The sequence below is a fragment of the Apodemus sylvaticus genome, chromosome X (genome assembly GCF_947179515.1).
Source record: "Apodemus sylvaticus chromosome X, mApoSyl1.1, whole genome shotgun sequence".
Lineage (NCBI taxonomy): Eukaryota > Metazoa > Chordata > Mammalia > Rodentia > Muridae > Apodemus > Apodemus sylvaticus.
This window is the reverse complement of record NC_067495.1, coordinates 10,268,944-10,295,277: the sequence shown is the minus strand read 5'-3', so window position 1 is coordinate 10,295,277 and position 26,334 is coordinate 10,268,944. Positions and strand designations below refer to the sequence as shown.

General features: G+C 41.0%; 1 protein-coding gene across 1 annotated transcript in view; it reads left to right on the top strand.

Moving 5' to 3' along the window:
* Positions 1–26,334, top strand: part of Tspan7 (tetraspanin 7) — a 106,084-nt gene that overhangs the window by 66,771 nt on the left and 12,979 nt on the right. Inside the window, exons 2-3 of the mRNA XM_052171509.1 lie at positions 22,338–22,526; positions 25,584–25,658. Coding sequence (XP_052027469.1) covers positions 22,338–22,526; positions 25,584–25,658 — 264 coding nt within the window. The remainder of the gene's footprint in view (positions 1–22,337; positions 22,527–25,583; positions 25,659–26,334) is intronic.

Here is a 26,334-nt window from a genome sequence, read left to right as displayed (position 1 = left end):
TGAAGTTGTATTTGCCTATTAAACTTTTAGGGATTTTCTAAATTTGGATAAAGTAGATCATAATGGGAATATTTTAATAGTTATAGATAATATGAATTTTTAAAGGATCTATGTATTATTATATTATGCACATGGGTATTTTTCCTGCATATGTGTTTGTTCTCAATATGCATGCAAAGCCTGCAGAGTCCAGAAGAGGATATTGTATCTTCTGGACCTGGAGGTACAGATGATGGTTAGTAGCCATATTGGATGCTGGGAACTAAGCCCAGATATCTGCAGCAAAAACAAGTACTTCGATCCTTCTTAGAAGGGGAAACAAAATACCCACAGGAGGAGATACAGAGACAAAGTGTGGAGCAGAGACTAAAGGAAAGACCATCCAGAGACTGCCCCACCTAGTGATCCATCCCATATACAGTTACAAAACCCAGCCACTATTATGGATACCAGCCAGTGCTTGCTGACAGGAGCCTGATATAGCTGTCTCCTGAGAGGCTCTGCCAGTGACTGACAAATACAGAGGGGGATGCTCTCAGCCAACCATTGGACTGAGCACAGGGTCCCCAATGGAGGAGCTAGAGAAAGGACCCAAGGAGCTGAAGGGGTTTGCAGCCCCATAAGAGGAACAACAATATGAACCACCCAGTCCCCCCAGAGCTCCCAGGGACTAAACCACCAACCAAATAGTACATGTGGAGGGACCCATGACTCCAGCTGCATATGTAGCAGAGGATGGCCTTGTTGAACATCAATGAGAGGAGAGGCCCTTGGTCCTGAGAAGGCTCAATGCCCCCAGTGTAAGGGAATGCCAGGTCAGGAAAGCAGGAATAGGTGTGTTGGTGAGCAGGAGGAGGGGGAATGGGGTAGGGGGTTTTCAGAGGGGAAATGAGGAAAGGAGATAACATTTGAAATGTAAATAAAGAAAATATCTAATAAAAAACCCAAATACTTCTAATTGTATTCTAACAACTACTTCTAACTTCTAAACTGAGCCATCTCTCAAACCCCTGGTTTCCTTCATATGTTCTATTCTATGACCACTTAGACTCTGTTCCTTGGTACATACAGATCTGCTAATTTGGTTTTCTTATGGTATTATTTTAGTGAACATTTTACAATTAACATATCAATGGTGCCGATGAATGGATTTCATTGTGACAACCCCATACATGTACATTATGTGCTTTGATCATGCCTGCTTTTTCTTTTTGTGAGGAACCTCACTTTGACTCAGTTCACTACAGCCTCTTTTGTCTTAAAGAATTCTTTCCCAGCCTCTCATGAATATGATCATAGAGATTCAGAAGTACAAAAACTAGCACTTGAACCTCAGCAAACTGATACTGCTACACTGTTGCTTGAATGCAGAGACTGGTAAGCTATGGTCAAGTGGGGACCAGGAAATGAGCTCTCCACAAAGCATTAAGTGGGGACATTTATCTAGAGCAAAAGCAACAGGGAAGCAGGATGAGACTCTCCAGGAAGAGGCCAAAGGTCCGCTGCTGAATTCATGCTGAACTTCCAGGCAGTGACCTCGAGTGCTACTGCTTCAGATTATCCTTCCTGTCCTTGTCCTTTCACAGCTGTGTACTGGAGGGGCACATCTGTGACTTATGACTTCCCTTAAGAGAAATAGATTACATCTTCAACTGGAATTCTGAAGCTTAGACATGAGAAGGGCCAGCCAATCCACACTGAAATTGGTTTTAAATACATTCTAAACAACTCATACCATAATCTAGTTTGCATTTATCCACATTAGTTTGGGAGCAAGCGGTTCTAGAAGGGGCCATGGGACCTCCAAGGGAAGAAAGTATTGTGAAATGGTTCTTCTGTGAAGTGCTGGGTAAGACTTTGGGGGACAGAGGCAGTGCCATAATGGGACCTTCTGTAATAGTTTCATTTCCTAAGGAAGACGAGGAAGACATTGGATGACATTTCTTAAGAAAAGATACAGTCATATCTCTATTGACAAGCACTGATGCTATTTTGTTTCTAGAAATAAATAAAATATTTATTGATTGATGAAAATAGAGTTCATTTTATAATCATCTAAAGAAATAATTATAGCACTATCTCTCAAATGTTTACTATATACCCCACAGTACCTGAACATTCACCATGGAGTGAGAACCTCATTTAGTTGTCAGTACAGCTTTGTGAGTCATGGTAATTGCAGTAATGCTATCATCATTTAATAGACAGGGACACTAAGACAGAGAATAGGCCACTTGCCCTAGTTTCCACATCCGCCAGCTGTAGAGCAAGACTGTACTGCAGCTCTGTCTGTACAACTGTTACAGCGGCCATGTGAGCTCCTTTGATCATCATGGACTCCGCATTAGGAATTTCAGAGATGCAATTCAGGCCTCCTTTTATGAAGACCGCACCATAAAGTTCATTGGAACCATTTCATTTCTAGCAAAGGATTTTGTTATTCATGTTTAGATAGTACTTTTTAAAATGTCCTAATAGCAGCACCAATAAATTTACTTATGCTCACTAATTAGGGCTGATTTTGTCCTTCTTTTCTTCTTTTTTCTCCCTTTCTTTCTGGAAACTTAAGTGGGTCTCAGACTCAGGGTCAGTGGATTGGCAAGCATTTGTCCCCCATAGTTTCTCCAATAAAGCTATAGTCCTGTTCCAAAAATGCAGGGAAGCTAGCCAAGATACTACAAACCCTGTGGCTTTAAGAAATAGCACCTTAATAATCCAGGCTCATTGTTCCCTCCTGACTTTCTGGAAGGTGTTTCCTTACCCTGCCACACTGGAAGTTCCTGTGTCTGGCTAGGATTTCAGCTTACTGCTGCATTTTGGTATCTTGAAAATTGACTTTTGGGTGTTCTGATGGGCCAATCTTCTTCCTGTAAAATTCCAGAAGTGTTGTTTCAATTTCATCTGACCTCTGTATTCTTTTGAGTCACATTTTTATCTAGTGACCCCTGGCTATGTTTGCTTCCTTTTAAGACTCCTTCCAGTTTATGTCTTGTTTATGTGCTTAAGGCTGGTCTATGCTAAGTGATGTATAATTTGATGTCCTTGGTCTGAGACTTAGAAATGCCCTGCCAGTTGTTGCTATAGTTCAATACCAGATTCCCAGGAGGGAGCCATGTCCACAGGGCTTTTCTTCCTTCTTATGTTGCTTAGTGATTGGTGAGGATGCTGAAGTTTCCTGTTGCCTCTTAAAACACAGCATCTTTCCTCATGGGACAGGAAGCCCCTGCTGATAGGAAATCGTTCTGTGTGCATATGCACACAGCAGTTTGCCTGCATGGATGGCTGCCAACAGTGTTCTCCTAGTTGCAAAGACTTTATTTTCCCTGGACAACAGCGCTATGCAACCCAGGTGGCCAGCAAAACAGTAAGCTCCCACTGATAGGAACTTAGTTTGTGTATGTGCTGAAGGGCCTAAAATATACTTGAGTTTCCCATGTATGACACTTGAGTGATGAAAAGTGATGATTTTGCTTATTCTATAGCAAGGAATGTATAAACAGTACAATATGCTACAGGTCTAGCCTGAGGTAATTGATTGCCCCAGACCCAAGAGGGTTGTCTAGTTCTTAAAACAGATTTGAAGCCACTAGATAGGCCCTAGTACCTATAACATATCTACTACATGGCGCTGGTGAGAATTTGCTTTTTGTAATGTACAAGGCATTACCTGGTCAAGTATGTGAAGGGCAAAGAAGCAAGAACTACCCTAAATTCTACCTTCTTCTTCGATTTATGAAAACATCACAGTCTTTAATCTTTTTTCCCTTGTTTTCTTTTTTCATCTGAAATAGCCTCTTTTTACGTAATAGCCCAAGGTCTCCTTATGTGCCTCTGACTAGCTTGGATTTTGGAATCTACCTTCTTCAGCCTCCCTAGTGTAATCATTAGGTGTGTGACTATACCTGACTCTTTGCATTCTCTCTTTTTAGAAAGACTTATTTATTTTTATATATAAGTACACTTCAGACACCCCAGATCAGGGCATCAGATCCCATTGCACATGGTTGTGAGCTACAATATGGTTGCTGGGAATTGAACTCAGGACCTCTGGAAGAGCAGTCGGGGCCCTTAACCTCTAAGCTATCTCTCCAACTGCTCTTCGCTTTCACTTTATGTTGACTTACCTTCTTTGCTTCTAGAATTACAGGTAGGACCCCTTGGGTACAAACTCAAGTGCTAACATAAGAACGTTTGTCATATAGTGGGATACTAAAGATGGATCTAGTGATCCACAATCAGCCATTAAAAACTGAAATACATAAAATAGAAAATGTATGCATGTTCATAGTGAAGGTAAGTGTGGGTTTAAGAAGTCATTAAGTACATGTGCTTGTGTGTGTGTGTGTGTGTGTGTGTGTGTGTGTGTGTGTGTGTGTGTGTGTGTGTATGAAGAGATTCAGTATAAATCTTATTTCTTTTTTTGTTCTTTTTTTCCAAGACAGCATCGCACATTCTAGCCTAGGCTGGCCTGGCATTGGCTAGTATGCCAGGCTGATCCAAAAAACCACAGTGATCTCACTGCCTTAGCTTCCTGAACACTTGGATCAGGACTCATGCCAACATACCCAGATAAACCTTAGTTCTTATGTGGCTCACAGTCAAGTCTGAAAGACCAAACTGACTCCTTGGAACAGCAGTTTGATTTTACAGTTGTTCCAAATCTTGATCATCAAAGTGTCAATTCTGTGGAACCTTCCTTTATTATCCCGGGCTAGGCCACTGTTAAATCATCAAGGAAAGATGAAATTATGGCCACTTTGCATGTTATAAGGCAATAAATAAGTATACACATTGATTTAAGAGATTCTTGAGTTAAGACAAATTGGTTTTATATTAATTCCTGGCTACTGAGACAAGTCAGTAAAGCCCCTGTAAGTGTACTTGCCATTTTTAGTTTCTCTCTAAAATACAAGTGTTTAAAACAAGGACTTCTGGTAAGGGGCGTGGTACCTTTTATTTTCATGGTTTAGTGGATAGGAGGAGCTGTCTAGGGTAGCTAGAAAAATAACTTCAGCTGTCTATTAAAATTATCTGCTGTAGACCAATGGCCTGAGTTAGAGAATCATTGTGGCTAGCTGTTTTTCTTTTTGTCCATCTGTCTGTCTCTCTCTCTCTCTCTCAGTCTGTGTGTGTGTGTGTGTGTGTGTGTGTGTGTGTGTGTGTGTGTGTTATAATCATGTGGGGATGTACTTGCCTGTGGGTACATGTGGAGGTCAGAGACTGGTGTTGAAATGTCTTCTTTAATCCCTTTTCCACCTTCTGTTTTTGAGACAGGATCTCACACTGAATTTGGAGCTCATGGCTTTGTGTATACTGTTTGGTCGTTGAGCCCACAGAATCTGCCTGTCTCCATCCTTCAGAACTAAGGTTATGCGTGAATACTCCCATGCTTAGCTTTTGTATGGATGCTCATAATTCAGGTGCTAATGAGTTATAGGATCTTTTCAGTGGGCACATTAAATAAGAAAGGTTTCACCTAAGGTTACATGTGAAGGATTCATGAGAGATGGGCTTTGTATCTCCCAATACTTAGTGTTTCTCTAAGGAAATCTGTTTGTAAATTGTTCACCATGGAGACTACTACATAACCACCAAGTGGGAGGCCTCAGATCTGTCAATAGTGTGACTGATGTTCTGAGCACAGTACCCCAAGTATTCCTGCTTCCATTCTGAAGAAAGGCCGTAGACTCCTGCAAGTGAAAGTTTGTCCTTTCTGATTTTTGTTTGTACTTGAGGAACAAAGAAAATGATGTGGTATGAGTAATGCTCCCTTGCCAGTTAACTTGATGAACCCAAACTCTTTCTTATCTGTATCTTCAAAGTGATGCTACTAGAGGTGACTGAGGAATGAGTCCAAAAGCTTCTCCACACGCACCAAAGAAAAAGAAGCAGCAGACTTCTGAACAGCTCCTTGCAGAAGCAGGGCCCTGGTCCAGATGTTTTCTAAGGCTATGCTGAAAAAAGAAGAACCCATCCTGTTCCCCTCCCTGCTTCTTTTCTTTTGTTTTTCCCTCTTACATCCTAGTAAAGAGCAAGGTTTGAATTTTGGTAAACGTTAGAATGCCCCCCATGGTGTCACCCACAGAGCAAATAGTGTCTTCCTTTTATAGATTGAAGATTGAATCAGCAATGTTAGCCAAGATCACAGCAAGGCAGTGGCCAAGGTCAGATGAAAAGGGAGGCAGTAGATAGCAGCCAAGAAATAAGAAATGCCTTTCTCTGTGACCTCTCCATCTATGCTAGGAAGCTCTCATCTCAATTCCACATTGGGAACTGTCTCAACTGTCCAGTCTCATGCTACCATGGCTTGCCTCGTTTCCATTACAAACCGTGAGATAGTAGCCTCTTTAATGGAGGAAAAGTTCTCCTTTCTCCTTTTCATTGAAAAAAATGTATATAGTATATTTTATCCCTTTTCCCTCCTCAAATCCTCCCCAAATCCCCCCATACTCAACTCCATACCCCTGCCCTTGCTTTCCCTCTCCCTCTCTTTCTTTCACACACACACACACACACACACACACACACACACACACACTAAAATTACAATATCAGAAAACTTAATATACAAATAAAAGATCATTTCTATTAGATCCTTTTTTTCTGTTCTGTTTCTGCGGTGTTTGGGGTGTAGAAGTGTGTTGTAAGAGCAGATCTGCAGTTTATCTGTAACTTTCTGCAGTGATTCCCCCAGGTTAAAGGGTGCACATGTTGAGTGTGTGTGTGCCGTCATATAAGACAGGTATGGCTAGGACATCTCAAGACTAAGCTTAGCATTCATGGTGACCATGATTAATTGGGAAAGTCAAAAAATATCTGTTATGGCAGGCTAAACACCATCCCATCCACCAATGGGTATTCATAGAATAATTGGCTTCTCAGTGTGCTTGGTACTGTGATAGGTTCTGATCAGAGGTTAGTTCTATCTTCCATGCTTTAATGTATAGATCAACAAAGACAAGAGGCACATGATGGGCTGGGGAAGAGTCTGCAGCTCTTTGGATATTGTGATATCAGATTTAAGTGTATGGCATTTAAATCCTGGGAGAGAATATGACCCTAATTAGACTTTAAAGCATTAGTAGAATAGTTATTATTTCAGTTTAGAGAGAGTATATAAGCAAATATATAGTTAAATAATTATAAAAGAGTTTATCAGTACAGCAAAAAGGGTCAGGAAAAGGAATATTTCTGTAGTCTTTGATCGATAAGACCCCAAAAATATTTAATATTATAACTTGAAATTGAAAATTGGCTTATAGCAAATTAGAATATTCTCTGTTCTGGTAAGGAAAGCAAAATCGCTGCATAGGAAACTCTATATGAGAAGAAGAGGATTCTATACAAGAAGACAAATCCATAATTAAGATATTTAAAGCAATCTGGGAATTTATACCCATTTTCTTATGATGTAAGGAATGAGAAATGATGGAAATAAAGGACATGAAAGATGATGATGATGATGCCTCGTGTGTGTGTGTGTGTGTGTGTGTGTGTGTGTGTGTGTGTGCTGTTAGACATGGGACACAGTGCCTTGTATTTGTTGTAGAACTGTTTTCGACCACTGATTGACAAGCTCTCCATAAGGATAGTATCTTTGCTGTAAAAGACCAATTGGGATTCATGGGAGTCTGCTAATAGGCATCTGTGCTTCTCTGCTCTGATGTGATTGTTACTCTTGAGATGAGGCAGTTAGTTCCAATGTATGTGAAAATTTGGCAGAAACCAACTCCCGTCCCCCCAGTCCACACATTTTCCAGACTCCACTGACCTCTGTAAACTGTGCTGCGGGGAGAGGGTTTAATTCAATAGTGTAATCTATGAGCTAAAATTATTTCCAGCTGTCTGTTTGGAGGGATATTCTGTTGACAATAATTGATGCTTCTGACCTTGTGCTTAAGAAATAGCCAGCACCATTGTTCTGATGATATTTTCTGATATTAAATCTTTATCTCAAGCTTGTATGACGACCAGATAGTAATTGGATAGAAGATATACTACTATGAAAATAAATCTTCAAGCAACATACTCTAGTTTGTTTTTTCAAATATTTCACATATCTTTTTTATTTCTATCATCTGTATTTCCTTAATAAAATTTGAATTTCATATTATTTTTACATAATGTTATAAATATGATCACTGCAAACAGTCCTGCTAAATCTTGCCAGGCAACTGAGAGACTTTCTAATGCAAGGCACCTAGAAACTTGAAGGCAACATTTTGATGGAATCTTACATGGATTCATGGAAGGCTTGGGTTTCAGTCTTGTCAGTGTCTCTAACTCACTGTGTGATCTTGGGCAAGTCCTTTGCTTCTCTGGACCCGTTCTTCTCCTATGTGAAATTGTAAGGATTCAACTAGATGTTGATGGTGGCTGATGTCAGTCAGAAGCTTCTGATTCATGAACTATTTTGAGTATTTGAGATGCATCTATTTAATCCTCTCATCCACACTATCAGGTAGGTGCTTGATCCTCAGGTTAGTTTGCAAATGACCAACTCCATTGCCTGTCTAAGAGTTATTTTTAAGACAGTTAACTATCACTGATGAAAAGGGAATCCTAGCAAGTTTTCCCTGCAACTGAGCTAGAAATGGGATATTCTCTAGCTTCAAAACAGGCTGCTTTATTTTCCATGAAATCTAGAACAGACATCAGGATCCATAACTCTAGATACCTAATTGCATAAAGACTTTGCTAAAGAATTAATAAAATATGAAGGAATTCTAGGTAGTACAGATTCTTTTTTAAAAAAGAACTATTTATTTGTTTTATGTACTTGAGTACACTGTAGCTGTTTTCAGACACACCAGAAGAGGGTATCAGATCCCATTATGTGATTGTGAGCCACCATGTGATTGCTGAGAATTGAACTCAGGACCTCTGGAAGAGCAATCAGTGCTCCTAACTGCTGAGCCACCCCTGCAGCCCTGGCAGTACAGATTCTTAGTAGTAGGCATAGCTGTGGAAATACTCAGAAATGCTCAAGTAATGTCAGTAGTATATGAGTAAAGTCATAGGTCCGTTTAAAATTCCCTGTTTACCAAACCTGAGTTCCTGCTGAGTAGTTCAGCAAGTTACATCTAGCTAAGCCACTCAGTAATCAGAGAAAATAGTAACGCTAAGCTAGCTTGCACACATGACGTTTGAAGTAATAGGACTATGAGGGGTTTGCTAGGTTGGTTTTGGTGTCTGCCTACCTTATATTTAAGTTGATATACTTCTTGCCAATCCCTGCTAATGAGCTACTGAACTGGAAAATTCCTGACTTCTGTTGATTGAACAGATTTCAGATTCGGTTCTTCATTAGTAACAGTTGGTGTGGTTTCCAACAAAGTCTGTAAACCTGATGAAACATTGAGGAAAGGCCCCTCACAATTAATGCAGAGGCAATGACACAGAGCCTCTGCTGCACTTCGTTTTGTCTTACATATTCACCCATGAAAGAAGAAGCTGCCTAATTGTGTGGCAGATGGGGCGTGGCCATGGCTTTGCTCAATACACTCTTTGAAAACTGGAGATCTTCTAAAGCACATGGGAGAGGTGGATATCATTAAGAAAAGTGTCTTCCTTGCTTTGGAAAAAAACCCACTAAAGTTCTAAATGATCTTCAAGGTGGATTGGAGCCATGATGTGTTTGCCAAAAGGAGAAATTTGGAAGTTAGAAGCTCTGGTTCAAGGGCATACTGTAGGATGTAGATGCTCAAAATATATGCATTTCCATGGAGTGAACTGATTCTGAATTTCAGATTTTACATTATGGCGATGGGATCGTGAGGTGAGTGAGAGCGAGAGCTGGTGTTGCTTTACTGCCTTTCTGTTACTTCTGGAATCTTTGCGGCTTTGTGCTGCTAGGTATTGGTGGCCACAGGAGAGCAGGTTGTTTTCTCTTGTCCCGGTGGCACAGCCAGCTCAGTGCTCACATTCCCTTGTGTTCTACTTAGGAAGAAAACAGGCTCCCAAGCCTCTTTAACTTAACCTGGACGCTGTCTGTGCTGCTGAGAGAACAGAGGCCTGCAGCAGATGCTTGCATCATAGCCGAGAGAACTCCAGCCTGCCTACAAATACACTTGTTATGATACTCAAGAAAGGTGTCCATTAAAAACCAAGAGCACATTCTTTCTCATGTGCTCAAATACGTTTCTGAAAGTGGCTTTTGCCGACTCTGCTGCCTACATTAAGCTCTGTAAATGATTCCTGTACTTGGATTAAAGAGGAAGAGCCTCCACCATTAACACACAAACCATCTTGACGTTTACTGAGATTCTTTTTTGCATATGATATTAAACTCTCTTCTTGACACTCTTACTACAATATATCAAGAACACAGTACAAAACAAGCATTTATTATTTCTCATATGGAAGGCACCGTGCTGTGTGACCCTGGAACTATAAAAAGATTCAGTGCCTAATGTCAACTGATCACATGCTATTATTAAGAGGACCAGATTGACATTCATGGAGCTGTAACAAGTTGAAACTGTAGTCCACAAAGTGACTATATGGTCACTTTTATGGTAATTTAATAGAATTTATTTTAACCCTTTGATTATCAGTTTTTAATACTATAGTTTGATTACTGGATAGCCTGTAGTGCTAAATGTTAGACCCGATGGAAATATGCCCAATAGAATGCAGTAGTTTGTAGACTCGATCCATATATATTTAGGAAATGATGATGTTAATAAGCTCATTGCTCCAGGGAAGCAGATCAGTGAAAATCAGATATACAAAATTCAGTAAGTTCATGTAAGCAAGATGAACTGGACTTATACATATTCCTAGCACTGTGTAGTCCAGAGGCTTGGCCTTGTGCTCAGAGTATTGCCATTTTATTCATGACCGCTTAGAGTCTGGGGGACTTGGGGTTACACTTAATTTCCTCTGGGCTCCCTTCTCTGCCTTCCAGCCAGGCATGCTAATTCTGTGGGCTTTGTGGAGGGTTGTTTCGAGATGTGTATTTTGTGAGCAAAAGACTATACAAACCACAGATGCTACAAGATAATTTAAGTGGTGGTAAAGAATCCAAAAACCATTGTCTTTCTCCTGCTGTCAGTGACCATGTATTAATATTTCTGCACTGACATTTTGGGGCTTGAGTTCTTCCTGGCAAACCCTTTTGCACACTTGCAGATGTTTGGCTTCATCCTTGTTTCACCAACAATAACAGCTGTTGACAGAGCATTTGCATCGTAGAAACTAGTATAAGTAATCTAAGGATGTTCCAAGGGATCCAGGACAAGGTGTAGGGATTATGAGGGGAAATAACACCTTATATAAAAGAGACTTGAACATAGGAAACTTGGTTTCCATGAGCTTGCTAAAACCGAGTCCCCTGAGTAGTAACTGTATTTGCTTGGCAGTAGGCCCTTTTGACTTCCCAAATGAATACAGTAACAGATTGTGCATAATGTGGCCTCTTTCTATAAGCTATGTTATTTTAAAAATATTTATTTATCTGTTTGTTTATCTGTGTATGGTTATTTTGCTGGCATGTAATTCTATGAACCATTTTGCATGCCACAGGCAGATGGAGCCCAAAAATGGGTGTCAGATCCCCTGGAACCAGAGTTACAGGTTGTGGTGAGTCACCTGATATGGGTGTTAGGAACAGAAACCTGGATCCTCTGCAAGAGTAGCAAGGGTTTTTTCCTCTTGAGCTGTGTCTTCAGCCCCTATACTATGTTCTTACCTCTCCTATTAGCCGAGTCCTTGTTCTCATGGGCCCCAGTAGTGGCAAAAACTGTGGGCTGAACTTGCAAGTCTGAAATGAGTAGTATCAAGCCAGATGTGAGAGAGTTGCTGCGAGTTAGAGGGTGTCCTTCGAATCCCACCAATGCTGATGGATCATTTAAGAGAGACATTCATTAAATGGTACATAGACTATAGTGCATTTGGGAGCCAACCAGTTATTTTAATGTGTCCTGATTTGTTTGTGATTATTCTGCATAGAGCCTCATATAGACAGTCAAGGGCCCCGCCATGCTTTGGAAGGGGCTAAGTGAAGAATGGTGTAGTCTTTTAGGAGTTACCTGTACTGTATCTTCCCTTAGTCGCCCTGGATAACAAGCCAGGCTTCCCACCCCTGCAAGCTGGTCCTAGCTATCTGATTGGGGATTTCCTAGAGTCTTCAGAACAATGGCTTCTGCAGGTAATTGGTCGAATACTGGAATTTCCTATAGTGCTACATAGACCGCAGATTATTTCAAGTCAAGTTGAACACCTGTACTGCTTCATAGTTCCTGTCTTCTATTCCAGGAGGAAAATCTCATGGCAGCAGGCATTCATAAGTCTCCTTGATGACAGCATCTTGATGACACTGTTTTCCTGGCACTTAAAGATATAGTAGTGTCTTAGGATAAAGTTATATCCCCATCATTGCTGGTGGCACCAAAGAAGTCACCTAATTTGAGACAGGTCCCTCAGATTTGAATCCATGGTCTCCCTGGATTTTAAATTACTGTCCATGATCACTATTTGCTCTCTGTTCAATATTTGGATTGGGAGGTGACCTAATCAGAAACTTTTGATGTTGTGTATAGAAAGATTATCGCTATAGATAGGGAAGAAGGTGTCAGAAATATAAAAACAGGGAACCCACAAAAGGTGCTTGTTTTGAAGGCCTTGAGACCTGAGTTCAAATCCCCAGAAACCATATAAAGGTGAAAGAAGAACTCCACACAGTTGTCCTCTAACACACATCCATGCACACTATACAACCATACATACATACATACACACACACACACACACACACACACACACAAGTAAATAAGTAAGTAAGTAAATTGTACTCTCTTGCAATAGGAGATGACTCCTCTGGTTTGTCTCTGCTTTTACTTCCCCACTAGATAGGTGCTTGTGGCCCCCAGGGATCCCTCCCTTTGGTCAAGATAGCTTATATGACTTCCATTTCCTATAGCCTAATGCATGAACAATGAACGTCATACTATGTTGAAGAATGGCTCAGTGAAAAGAACAGACATAGAGCTCTGGGGCCTACTGTTCTGCTGTACCAGTGAGACAATACAGCCCTGGACCATAGTTACCCCAACTCTGGAAGGCTCTTGGTTTTCATTATAAAGATGAAGTGGTAAGATCCAGTGGCTTCCTTGTATTAGGGAAAACATGCACTTGGTCATTACATTGTACACAATGCAATTATATGCATCTTTCTACAGAGAAGTCAGTGTCTCTTCAGCTAACACTACCAGAAGAGAACGAATTCCACTTTGACAGAGAATTCTAAAGCTAATTACTCATAGCATCTTGTTGGGGAGAAGATATTTACATCAGTGGCCTCTAGGTTAAGGACCTGATCACTACATTGTATATTTCCGATTTGCCTAAGACCACAGTAGACTTTGTATTTTATAAGCCAAAACATGAAATTAGTAGCAATAGCTTTTAATATGTATTTCACACTTGACTGTCATGTCTCTCTAGCAACCACCTCAACACACACACACACACACACACACACACACACACACACAGACGAACCTCTCAGGCCATGACCCACTTATATTCTATCCCACAGCCTTTTAGCAACCTAGGAGATAAAGTGGAAATTTATTTTTCCTAAGTAAAAGCAATTTGCAATAAAAGCCCACTTGCTAATGGCATCTCAATATCAAAAGAAGGTAACTGAGAATGCAAACGATATATTCATAAAGTCTCAGAAACGTCCATAAGAGAAGTATAGAAACACTAAGCATGTTCAGCGGGGGGGGGGGGGGGGGCTATTATCTTTGAGTGTCAGAAAAAAGGCTTGGTGGAGCAGAGTTTACTCATGTTCGAATGAAGAAACAGCATACATATTGTGAGTAAAAGCTACAGCTGGGTTTGCTTCATACCCATCTATAGAACTATATAGTTGTTTTTAAAGGAATGGATCTCTAATAAAATAGACCATTATTCATAGAAGCCCTCTAATTAGTTCCAGTATATATGTCAGGTTTGAAAATAATTAGAGTCCTTTTATATATGTTAACATTATGCAAGTTACCTCTATAGCTTTTGAAAACTTACCTTTAACTAACTTGACTGATTCATAAAGTCACACATGATTTCTGTCTATAGCCAAGAATTGCAAGAAAGAGTGTATTTGCCTAGGAAAAATAGAGTTTTTAAGATAACAGGGCAAATGTTCCTTCAAGTACAGAGCATGGCTCATTTTAGTCGCAACCTCATTACACTGAGCAGGTATTTTTCTATTGCTCGTCATGTGATGGAATTATGTGGCATATGATTTCCTTTGGGATTTTGAAAGCAATGAAACTCTGGGCATGAGAAAATGGTCTTGGGGGTTCTTACATTGCTACAGTTCCTGCTCATTCAGGTATGAAAACCCAGGGAGGGAGATGATTGGGAGGGAATCATAAGGCTTCCTGGATAATGCAAAGGGTAAGAGCTTCTGAGAATCTCTGCCTTTCAGCCTGGACATGATGTCCCTTTCTTCATGCAGGTATACACAAAAAGATCACTCATATACATAAATGAATCTTTTAAAAATGTTTTAAACTGCTGGACTTATCTAGAACACTATAGCCTTCCCTCCAATAAGAATCCTGTTTCATGGTTTTTGGTTTTGTTTTGTTTTTGTTTTACCACTGGATTTATCTAGAGCACTATTTGATTTATTCACTTTGTCAATAACCAAAAATGAATCTAAACTCCACAAGGGCAAGATTTGGTCTTATTTGTTGGTTTATTCCCCCAGCCTAAGACAGAGATGTCCGTTGATAGTAAGTGCTTAGTATGTACTTGTTAAATGCTGGATTATAGAGACTGTAAAGGCAGTTAAGATTAGACCTATGAGAAACTAGAAAACAGGCGGAGAACCACAAGAGGTCACACAGAGTAACCAGTGAAGGCGGCAGGTCAAGGCCCCTTCCTAGTCAGATAAGAACTTGAAAATATCATCCTGAGGGAGGTAACCCAGTCAGTCACAAAAGAACACACACGGTATGCACTCACTGATAAGTTGATATTAGCCCTAAAGCTCAGAATACCCAAGACACAATTCACAGATCACATTAATCTCAAGAAGAAGGAAGACCAAAGTGTAGATGCTTCAGTCCTTCTAAGAAGGGGAAACAAAATACTCACAGGAGCAAATATAGAGACAAAGTGTGGAGCAGAGACTGAAGGAAAGGCCATCCAGAGACTGCCCCACCTGGGGATCCATCCCATATACAGTCACCAAACCCAGATGCTATTGTAGATGTCAACAAGTGCTTGTTGATGGGAGCCTGCTGTGGCTGTCTCCTGAGAGGCCCTGCCAGAGCCTGACAAATACAGAGGTGGATGCTTGCAGCCAACCATTGCACTGACCACAGGGTCCCTGATGGAGGAGTTGGAGAAGAGACTGAAGGAGCTGAGGGGATTTGCAACCCCATGGAGGGAGCAACAGTGTCAACCTGCCAGACCTCCCAGAGCTCCCGGGGACTGGACCACCAACCAAAGAGTACACATGGAGGGACCCATGGCACTGGCCACATATGTGGCAGAGGAGGGCTTTGCTGGACATCAGTGGGAGGAGAGGACCTTGGGCCTGAAGGGGTTCAATGCCTCAGTGTAGGGGAATGCCAGGGCAGGAAGAAGGGAGTGGGTGGGGGGGGGAGCACCTCACAGAGGCAGGGGTAAGGGAATGGGATTGGGATTTTCCAAAGGGGAGACCTGGAAAGGGGAAAATATTTGAGATGCAAATAAAGAAAATATCCAGTAAAACGGTGTGTGTGGGGGGGGGGGGGGAAGAACGTTGGCTCTTTTTGTAGGAAGTAAGACACTGTGGGAGTATCTTGAGCAGAGGAGTAGGATTGTTGGATACAGGGTTCTTTGGAGTCTCCCTTGCTACTTTGCTGAGAATGGAGTATAGGGACAAGGGTAGACTCAGAGGGTAGGGTCTACCACCAGCGAGAGTGGGAGACTGCCAGTGGGAGAGAGACAGTTCTCCATCACCTTTTTTTTTCTGAAACAATGTATTTGCAGTTTAATTTATTGTTCTTGGTTTCTGATGTTTTGTTTTGTCTTGTTTTGTTTTGTTTGCCAAGAGCGTATTACCTGAGAGTCTCTTATTTTCATAATACTTATCAGTATTAAATTGTGAGCTTAGCCTGTAGGTACAATCATCACTTCACTGGTATATTCCCTGAGAAATGCATTGCTGGGTATTTTTACCCAGTGTGACTATCAGAGCAGGTATATGTAAACTTTGGAAGTCCACATGTCACAGCAGTACAATCTTATGGGATCCCGATGACACAAGTGATTCTTTAGAACTGAAGTGTTGTCATCCAGTGCAGGACTATCCATCTTATTTGGTGGCATCATCACACATGGAATGCAATGTGGACATGTGAGTGCTGAGGGTAACTCATTTCAACCAGCAGAGGGGTTTTTACCTTCCTTTTATTATCCCAGGAGAGAGTTAAGGGAAGACTTTATCTTACTGCTTTTTCTGGGTTTTGTTGTTGTTGTTGTTTTCATGAAATTCTTACTTGGAATCCTGCACATGGATTTTCTTTGTCTGGTATGAACCTCTTCTAATAGTTGATCCTTTTCCAAAAGTATGCATCCCCGTCCCTAGTTTTGCTTTAAAGGAGACATGATGTACTTATCCTACATAGCTCCTCCCTCCACCACACTCCCAAAATTCAGTCACAGAGAATGGGGGAACTGGCTGACTACTGTTTGGGTTCATGTATTTCCATATGTGTATATACTATATTCAGATTTGGTTTTTATTTTTGTGACTTAGAGATGATAATCCTGTCAAAAGACTGTATGCAAAACACAATCCCCTTTTTGGAAATAATGAAAACCCTGAACAACAATGTGTTGAATGACATAATCTTTATATGCATGCTACTCTGTCACAGATTATTGATTAGATTCATATTCATATGGAATAATTGTTGAGATGAGTTTTTCCAGGCTTATTCCCATCTGATAGCTACTGAGGATGCAGCCCATGAAGGAAGCATTGCTAAGACACACAGTGTATTTGTCAAACCCTCATTATGGGCCCCAGAGAGACATCGTACTGTAGGCACCAGTGACTGATTTTCAAGTTGAAAATTTGGACTCAGAAACAAAGAAACAGTGGTTTTGCTGAATGAATATTAGGACAGAATGAATGACAGATTGTCTTAGAAAATCAGACACAGGAAGTGGCTGAGACATTGGGTGCTACAAAGAAGCAAAGGGCTTTATTCTCCTTCTCATGACTCTTAAATCTGTGATGTATACACAGTAATACAGAATGGGATAAACATGTGGTTGCACAAAATTTCAATACACATTAGGATCATTGTAGCTCTTGGTCATGCACTTGTTTGATGTGATCTTTAAAAAAAAAAAAAAAGGTCTCTTTTTCTTGCTTGTGTGGGATCTGAGCCACCAGCTTCTCACAGAGCCAGTCCCATGAGCCAGGGAAGTGGTTTCCCCCACAACTCTTCCTTCAATGGCGGTTGGCTCCTTTCCAATGGCAGTCAGCCTTTTAGTACTGCTGGTAGTCATGTGGCCTCTTTGCAAGTTAAGCCACACCAACGTAGTTTTCAAAACAAGTGTGACCAACCTTGGAGCTTCGTGAGAGAGCTGTAGCTTAGAGGGCATTCCCCCAACATTAAGCGTCTCCCATTCTTAACCTCTACAGCCAGTCCTGGTTTCTAAGTACAGAAAATCTCCTCGTAAGTGGCTTTGCGATCTCCAATTACTGGTTCACCTGGATGATTTCTATTTCCGTATCTAGGTCATAAGGAAGGCAGAGGTGTGAGCCGATTCTGAATAGCCTTGTGTTCTGGTATGCTCCTTTCCTACTTTCAAGGGTTTCTGGACAGTCGAAGGGGAACAATACACTCTCTATGGGTGGAAGTCAAAAGCCTAAAGCCAGTTTTCAACTTTTGCATGTACTAAACAGTGCTTCTTAATAAAAAATAAGAACCATGCTGTACAGCTAGCTCATAATGAGCTACCCTTGCTGTTCCTCTCTGGTGTTTTCTTTAGTTCACTCCTCCAAGTTAAATGCAAAGTTAGGTTAGTGAAGGTCCTTAGGAAATGAAGTTAGCAACCTAGAAAATGGTTGGCTCCGTCTTGACCTTTCTTTTCCTTTTCCTTTTTCTGAAAAGAGATTTTTTTCTTACATATTGTATCCTGATTACAATTTCCCCTCCCTTTGCTCCTCCCATTTTCCCCATCTTCCTTGCCATGTAGATCTTCCCTCTCTCTCTATCTCTCATTAAAAATAATGAGGCTTCTAAGGGATTATAAAAATAAAATAAAATAAAACAAAATAAAAATTAACACATTGGGATAAGACAAAACAAACAGAAGGAAAGGGGCCCAAGAGAAGGTGAAGATTTTTACCTCCTGATCTTATTGGAGAGGGAACCAAGGCCAAGAAAGCTTTGGTGATCTGCCAAAGCCCACACGACTACCAGAAGCTGCAAGCCCTGTCTCCTAACCCCCAAGTCTGGAACTCCAGCATACTCTCCTCCCTTTTAAATACATCGAGTTCCTTTTCCTTGCGTATCCTTGACCAGGTTCCCAAGCCCACTAGAAACACCTTATACATTCAAATTCTTAATCTATTTTACTGTATTGGCTACACAGACAAATAACTAGTAATAAAAAAGCAAAACGTGTAAATATAATGGGCATACACTATTACTTCTCAGAGTTTATAGAGAAAATCATAAGGTAACAGAGGCTTCTGGGTTTTCTGCCAGTCTGACTCCTTTCAGTACTCTCCAGAACTACGTCCTGTCCCTGATGCTGCAAAAAAACATGTCCCTCTAGTCTCCTTTCAACAAACACATTCACCTAAGCATTAAGAACAGGAATACTCCTTTGCCTGCTTTTCCTCTTAAATCTAGCACCCGAGGGATCTATATTTTAACTATTAATAATTGCCATAGACTTTCTGCATCATATATTTTTTTCTGAGTTGCAGAAGCATGGGAGTAGAAGGCTAGACTACAGTATCTCTGTGTGTAATCATCAAGAACGAACTAACCTGTGAATCTCTGGAATGCCTGAGCCATGGGTTCCCCCATAAAATGTGAACTGGCTGCTGTTCCCTCCTACTGTCTCTTTGGTGATTCTTTTTATCAGAGCTTAGATACAGTGCCTTCTATTTCATACAGCTTCTTAGGACAGGTCTCTTAGCTGTACCTTATACCTCTATGACTTAATTTCCCATTGTTGCCCTTTAAGATGTCATTTAGTTGTTGAGATGCTAAATATAAACTTGTATCATCATTAAAATGATTGGGCGTGTTTGTTTAGAAGGTGGAGCTCCCAGGCTAGGTGTAAGGGAATTAGAGTGACGACATGGAAACTTTTCCCTTTCATATGCAAATCTGGCATACCATGTGTACAGCTATAGCTGGTTGGTCAACTCTATGGTCTGTGCTCTGACAGAGCAAGAAGGAATCACATAGCTCTGAATGCCTGAGAAAAATCAAGATGGCGTGGGATTGGCAAGGAGCCTACCCAGTGTTACCTGGAATGACCTGAGAGGAACAAAGAGAATCACTTATGTCTACTGCCCATCCCCCACATATCCAGTTTATGATTAAAATGAAGCCTGCCGAGTGTCTTCCAGGAAGCTTTGGGAACACTGTCGCATATGGCCAAGCCCCTCTATGACTTTCTTTCATTGAAATTTTAAAGCAACATATGCTAGTTTTTAAAAGCTTTTCTCAGTCTGATCTTATGTTTTGGGTTTTTTTTCCTCCTGTACTAAATATTGAACTTAGACTTTCACTCATGCTGGACTGTGTGACTGAGCTCACCTCCCCAGCACCAATATACCTCTGCTAGTGCTATTATTATAGTTTTATTTGGCCTTGTTTCAGAGCCTGTATTAGTAGCAGCTGGTGGTATTCCGTTCTTTATAAATTTAAGCTGTGCTCAAACTGTACTGGATAGTTAAGACCTAGCCCTGAAATGTCCTCCTTAATCTCAATCACATTCTCTGTCTCTGTCTGTCTTTATATATATATAATGTGTATAATATATATATATATATATATATATACATCTCAGTCTCTCTGTGTGTGTATGTGTGTTGTTTTCATGCTTGTGTGCATGTGTGCGTGTGTGGTGCCGCATGTCAGCTGTCATATGTATCATACGTAGGCCTTGTCCTTGCTGTTGACATCTTAGAATGAAATTCTATGTAGCTAGTTTACAGATAGAAGGTTGGAGATGGACATCTTATTTTACCAACATGGTCTGTTTTCATCCCTGGTACTGTGAAACTTTATTCTAGTGGGTAAAGATACTGTTAGATTTCTATCTGTCGGAGTATGGCAAAGGAAATTGTTCAGGGATGGTGCTTTTTTACAAATGACCACCAGGTGTCAGCAGAGGATGTGAAAATAGGCAACACCTGCATTACTGATTTTAATTCACTAAAGCCATTCTTTCCCACCGACAGGAAGCCTCTGCTGGCCCCTTCTCCTTAGCATCAAATGTTTTCTCCTCAAATCTGCATCATTTCTTCAGTCTTTTCTCATCTAACACTTAAGTCTGGCATGCACAGTGATAGTTCTACAAAATAAGCTATTGGTGCAAGACAGGGTGGTTACCATTAGAAATCTCATTTTGTTTTACTAAAGTTCAAACAGAGACTAATTATGCAGCACATAATGTTAAGGCTACCTTGTACCTATCTCTTTTCTTTTCTTTCTTTCTTTCTTTTTTTTTTTTTTTTTTTTTTTTGGTTTTTTTCTATTTGGTTTTTTCTGAGACAGGGTTTCTCTGTGTAGCCCTGGCTGTCCTGGAGCTCACTCTGTAGACCAGGCTGGCCTCGAACTCAGAAGTCTGCCTGCCTCTGCCTCCCAGAGTACTGGGATTACAGGTGTGCACCACCACCACCTGGCTCTCTTTTCTTTCAAAAAGCAATTTAGTGTGTGTGTGTGTGTGTGTGTGTGTGTGTGTGTGTGTGTGTGTGTTGCTGTTTTCTCTAGCTTCTCAGCTTGCCTCTTCATTTGGATAGACTGAGCAGAAATCTGAGATCTTTAGTACAGAACATTGAGCTGTAGGCTGGGACAAAACTAGAACTAGGGAAGCACTTAAGCCTCACTTCCAAAAGATAGCAATTTGAAAACAGTTCCTTTTGAATATGCCATCAAACTCTAAGTGAATCAAAGCACGTAGCAACTGTGGGATGGCGGGGACACAAACCAACATATGGCCTCAGCAGCTACAATTGCTGAGGCCTGGGATCTGCAGGGAATGAAGAATAAGGCCTAACACATAGCCCTGGACCCACTACCTTAGGAAAGGGGCTGATAACTGCACAGGGCTAGAGTTTAGACATGTTGTAAAGATTTCAATTGGAATGATTGATGATATTTGACAAATAGCATTATAAACAATATCAAGGGATATTCAGACTCTGCTGCTTTGTAATAAATAAGGTATTATAAGGCAGCACGTCAATGGAGATTCAAAACTGATTAGAATATTTTCTTTATAGAGATTTTGATGATAAGGACAAGAAGAATGTCCTTGTTCTTAAAGTGTTATAAAGGGTGGCTGCAAATCCTATTCTACCCTCACATGCCATTGATGAAAGGAACAAACATTCTTTCTGGGGTCATGCCTAGTTCAGTGTCTGGCAGACACACATTGGAGGAATGCCTCTCTGAAGTGTCTTGTAATATTCTTTAAGCAGCTTTTTTAAAAAAAATCTCCTTTATTGACTTGATTTCCAATTAATATAAAAACTATATATAGTATATGTAAGGAAAAGATATAATTTACATACTATCAAAGTGCATTTACTGTGGTGTCAGTTTTGGCTAATGGTCTCTGACATTTCTTGCTATTGAGGACAAAGCCTTTGGCAAATGCTTGTGGAAGCTTGAATCTTAAAGTATGGCCACATTGCTTCACGTCTGTGGTGGTTTGAATGAAAATGACCCCCACAGACCTAGATATTTGAATGTTATATTCGTAGTCCCTCTCTTGGTGAACCTGTTTTGGGATGGATTAGGAGGTGGAGGAGGTGTGTCATTGGGGGTAGGCCTTGAGGTTTCAAAATATCATGTCATTCCCAGTTAATTCTCCCTCTTTGCCTATACTTTTGGATCAGGATGTAAGCCCCTGACTTCCGCTACAGTACTGTGCCTCCCCACCTGTTTCCATGTTCTCCACAATGATAGATGTGTACTCCCTCTGGAACTGTAAGCCCCCAATAAACTCTTTTTTTCTAAGTTGCCTTGGTCGTGGTCTCTCTTCACAACAATCAAGGAGAAACTAAGATAATGTCCATTCTCATGTCTTTTGGCAATAGTTTCATGTTCTCTTTCCCCCTTTTGCAGATCACTGGGGTGATCCTGTTGGCGGTTGGAGTCTGGGGAAAGCTGACTTTGGGAACCTATATCTCCCTGATTGCTGAGAACTCCACAAATGCTCCCTATGTGCTCATTGGAACCGGCACCACCATTGTGGTTTTTGGCCTCTTTGGATGCTTTGCTACTTGCCGTGGTAGTCCATGGATGCTGAAACTGGTGAGTACAGTATCCCAGCATCATATGCCTTCACAATTATTTTTATGAAACAATAAATTCATGCCACAGTTAAGTTGCTCTTTTTGAAGCCACAAAAAAGACTTTAATATTCATTGATTTTAATTTTATACTAGACTCTTAACTAATCCACCCTTTAAACCTCCCAGTGGGAAAAACTACCTCAAACACAGCCTGGCACTGTAAACATAGTCCCAGCTTCCTGAGGTAAATTGGCAAAGCACTGGCCATTGATTCCAATAAACAATTAATGTCTTCTTGGCAAGATGCCTTGTGCCAGTCTCAAACTGGCTTAGAAATCCTTTGTGGGGTGTGATGCGAAGCTTTGGTGGGCAAGGGATCATCCTGAACATGAGCAGCCTTCCGTGTCCAAGATCCCATTGGAGCAGACCTCTCTTTCTCCGTGAAGCTTGTCATGCAAGGATGTGTGTGCAAGCTCTTCTTGCCACTTGTACTGTCTGACTCTGTGCTGTGGGAGTTGAACTAAGCCAGAAGCTCTTGCTCAGAGGGCTAATGCAATGACAATTAGCTTCCAGGGCCACAGCAGAGGCCTGTACCTAATAATGCAGACAGAGCAAATACATCCCTAAAGGTAAGGGCAGCTTGCTGAACGATCCTTATTGTGGTTTTAACTACCATTAGAATCTTATGGTACTCCTTTAGATTTAATCTTAATAACTGAAAAAAAAAACAACAATAACAATTTATCCTAAAGAAGATGCCCAAAGAAGATGTCTAACTATAGAGTTAAATGTCCATTTTCCCACTTGCCTTCTGATAGTTATCTTTCCACATAACTTTCCGGTGGATTGGAGGGTTGGCATAAGACTCTCCACAGAGTAGTGTGTGCTTCTGATCATATTTTCTATGAACTATACAGAAAAAATTATGTAAACTGCATGTAATTACCCCACTCAATATTTTACTGGTTGTGTATTAATGCAGAATTTCATCAATATTTAGAGAAATGGATATTTTAACCCAGTGCTTTCTTCTTTTAGCATATGTGTCAGTAAGAGGACTTGTTTGTGATCCCATACAAATGTATATACTTACAAGTCATATGTATATATTATAGCTAAGCTATGCGGTATTGTGTAGCCCATCCACAGCATTATTTAGGGTCCTTGCACGCATTCAGAATGGCTCTATTTTATTTTGAGGCGAGAAGAAGGTTATAATATATATGACTTGTTGATAAGGAGTTAATTCCTCTTCCTTTTGTCTGTTTTTCAAAGTCAGAAAAATAGCAAAAACCTCCCTAGCTCATAAGTACCATGCAATGTCCTTGAACTCAGAGATCTACATGCATGTGTACAGAGACGCAGAGTGTGTGTATATGTTTCAAATTGGGAAGTGTCAGTAGAATGAGAAACACTGGGATTGTTGTTAGTAGTCTCGTGTGCTTGCTTTGTTAGAGGTAATAGATTTCATTAATTGCCCAGCCCAGAGCCAAGCATCCCCATATGAACTGACCAGTTGAGGGTACCATGTTCAGAGACAACCAGTAAAGTGAAGAAGCACGCCATGCTATACACACTCTGGCCTTTGACAACATATGAGAGGCTGCACTCCCAAGTAAAATGGGTGTGTAGTCATTTACTGTGAGATATGGCTGAAAAAAAAAATAGAGATGTGTGCTCAAATACAAAGCAGTAGTACAGCTTTGCATCCTGGCCATGCTCATACATCCAAGGGACTGATGAGTATACATGTGCTTGGGCCCTTATGCTTTAAGCAGAACCACTACTGGTGGGTAGAAATTGGAAGTAGGAAGACCTGTGGCCAGGGACAAAGAAGTCATTCTGTTAATTGGAACACTTACAAAATAGAACAGTCAAGGCTAGGGTGACAGCTCAGTGGTGTATTACTGAAACGTTGGGTTCTACAACCAAGCCTTAAAAAGAGGGGAAAAAGAAGATTCAACTTGCAGGTTCTAGTTCACCATTAAGAAGTTGATTGAAGGCTGGGCAGTGGTGGCCCACGCCTGTAATCCCAGCACTCTGGGAGGCAGAGGCAGGTGGATTTCTGAGTTTGAGACCAGCCTGGTCTACAGAATGAGTTCCAGGACAGCCAGGGCTATACAGAGAAACCCTGTCTTGAAAAAACCAAATCCAAAAAAACAAAACAAAACAAAACAAACAAAAAAAGAGAAGTTGATTGAAATGCCTCCTAGACAGGGCAGAACAATGTCCTATGAGAACTCTAGAGAATATTTTTTTCTAGCTTAAATAATTTTTTTTAAAAAAAGATTTATTTATTTATTATATGTAAGTACACTGTAGCTGTCTTCAGACACCCCAGAAGAGAGCGTCAGATCTCTTTAAGGATGGTTGTGAGCCACCACTGTGGTTGTGGGATTTGAACTCAGGACCTTCGGAAGAGCAGTCAGTTCTCTTAACCGCTGAGCACTCTCCAGTCCACTTAAAAATTTTCATATTGAAAGTAAAACAACATATTTGAGTACATGACCCTTTCATCCTTCTCCTGATTGACCTGAGCTGATGAACACCGTATCAGTTCTACGCCCCAGAATGTTTGTACATATTAAAATGACAGTTTTCTATATTGATACTCATGTGAAATTCTAATAAGGGTATTTACATTTCTGAATTTGCTCTAGTAATAATAAGAACTTGCCTAATTGCCCCTAGCAGAAAGATGTTCACTCTAAAGAAGCCCTCTCAGCTATGTGTGGTCTGAATCTCTCCCCTCTCCTTTTCCCTTTCTATCCACATGTCTGTCTGTTGGGGATATATATATGTATATGTGTAGATGTATGTGTATGTGTATGTATATGTATATGTATGTGTATATATATCCAAGCACAGGTGCCCACAGTGTCCAGAAGCATTGGAAGTCCTTGGAGATGGAGTAATGGGTATTTGTGAGGGGCCTGTCATTGGTGCTGTGAACTGAACTTGGGTCCTCTACAAGAGCAGTCTGTGCTCTCAACTCTTGAGCCATCTTCCCAGCGCTGAAAAGCCCCCCTCTTAATCCTGCCTTGTGACTTTATCCTTGTTCCCTTTGTTTTTTTAGTATGCCATGTTCCTGTCCCTGGTGTTCCTGGCTGAGCTTGTTGCTGGCATTTCTGGATTTGTGTTTCGTCATGAGGTGAGTGTGTTCAGGGTAGAAAGACTTGGGTCTGTGTGAAGAGGCATTTTGGGAACGAGTGGAGTGTGTAAAGGGTGCGTGCAGGCTGGGCAGGGACCCAAACTTTCACACCCTTCAGTGTTGATCCCCACTTGAGGTTTCTCGGTAGCTCGTTCATCAAACGATTCTCTTCTCTGTTTGAGAGCAGTAACTTCTAATATAGATTTGATACTCCTTTGAAAGTAGTTTTTCCCACAAAGCATTGGGTGCTATTATAAGATTTCTGAAACTAGAGGCAAGCTGAGCTCATTGTCTTGTTTGTAAATCCATTCTTATAAAGAACAGGAAAGCTGTGTGTGGTGATGGATCCAGAACATCATAGACAGTGGATGTACTGAGGGCTTTGACTGTGGCTCTTAAATGCCAGGAAGCATGTCCCAAGCTCCGTCTTTACCCTGCTGTGCTATCTTCTCTCGGAGCTTGGCTTGTGGATGTTCCAATCCTTTCCCCATTGGCCTGATTTTGCCCTTGACTGTAGGTAGCATTCCAAATGCCAAAGCTAACTTCCAGAACCTGTTGCTTATGACGCTGCCTCTAGGTCTGCTGCCCATTCTTATCGGTGAGCTAGAGAGAAATGGGGTGAAGTGGGTGGTAGCCTCGCCAGCCGTGCTGGAGGGCATCAGTGCAAGTGTGAAAA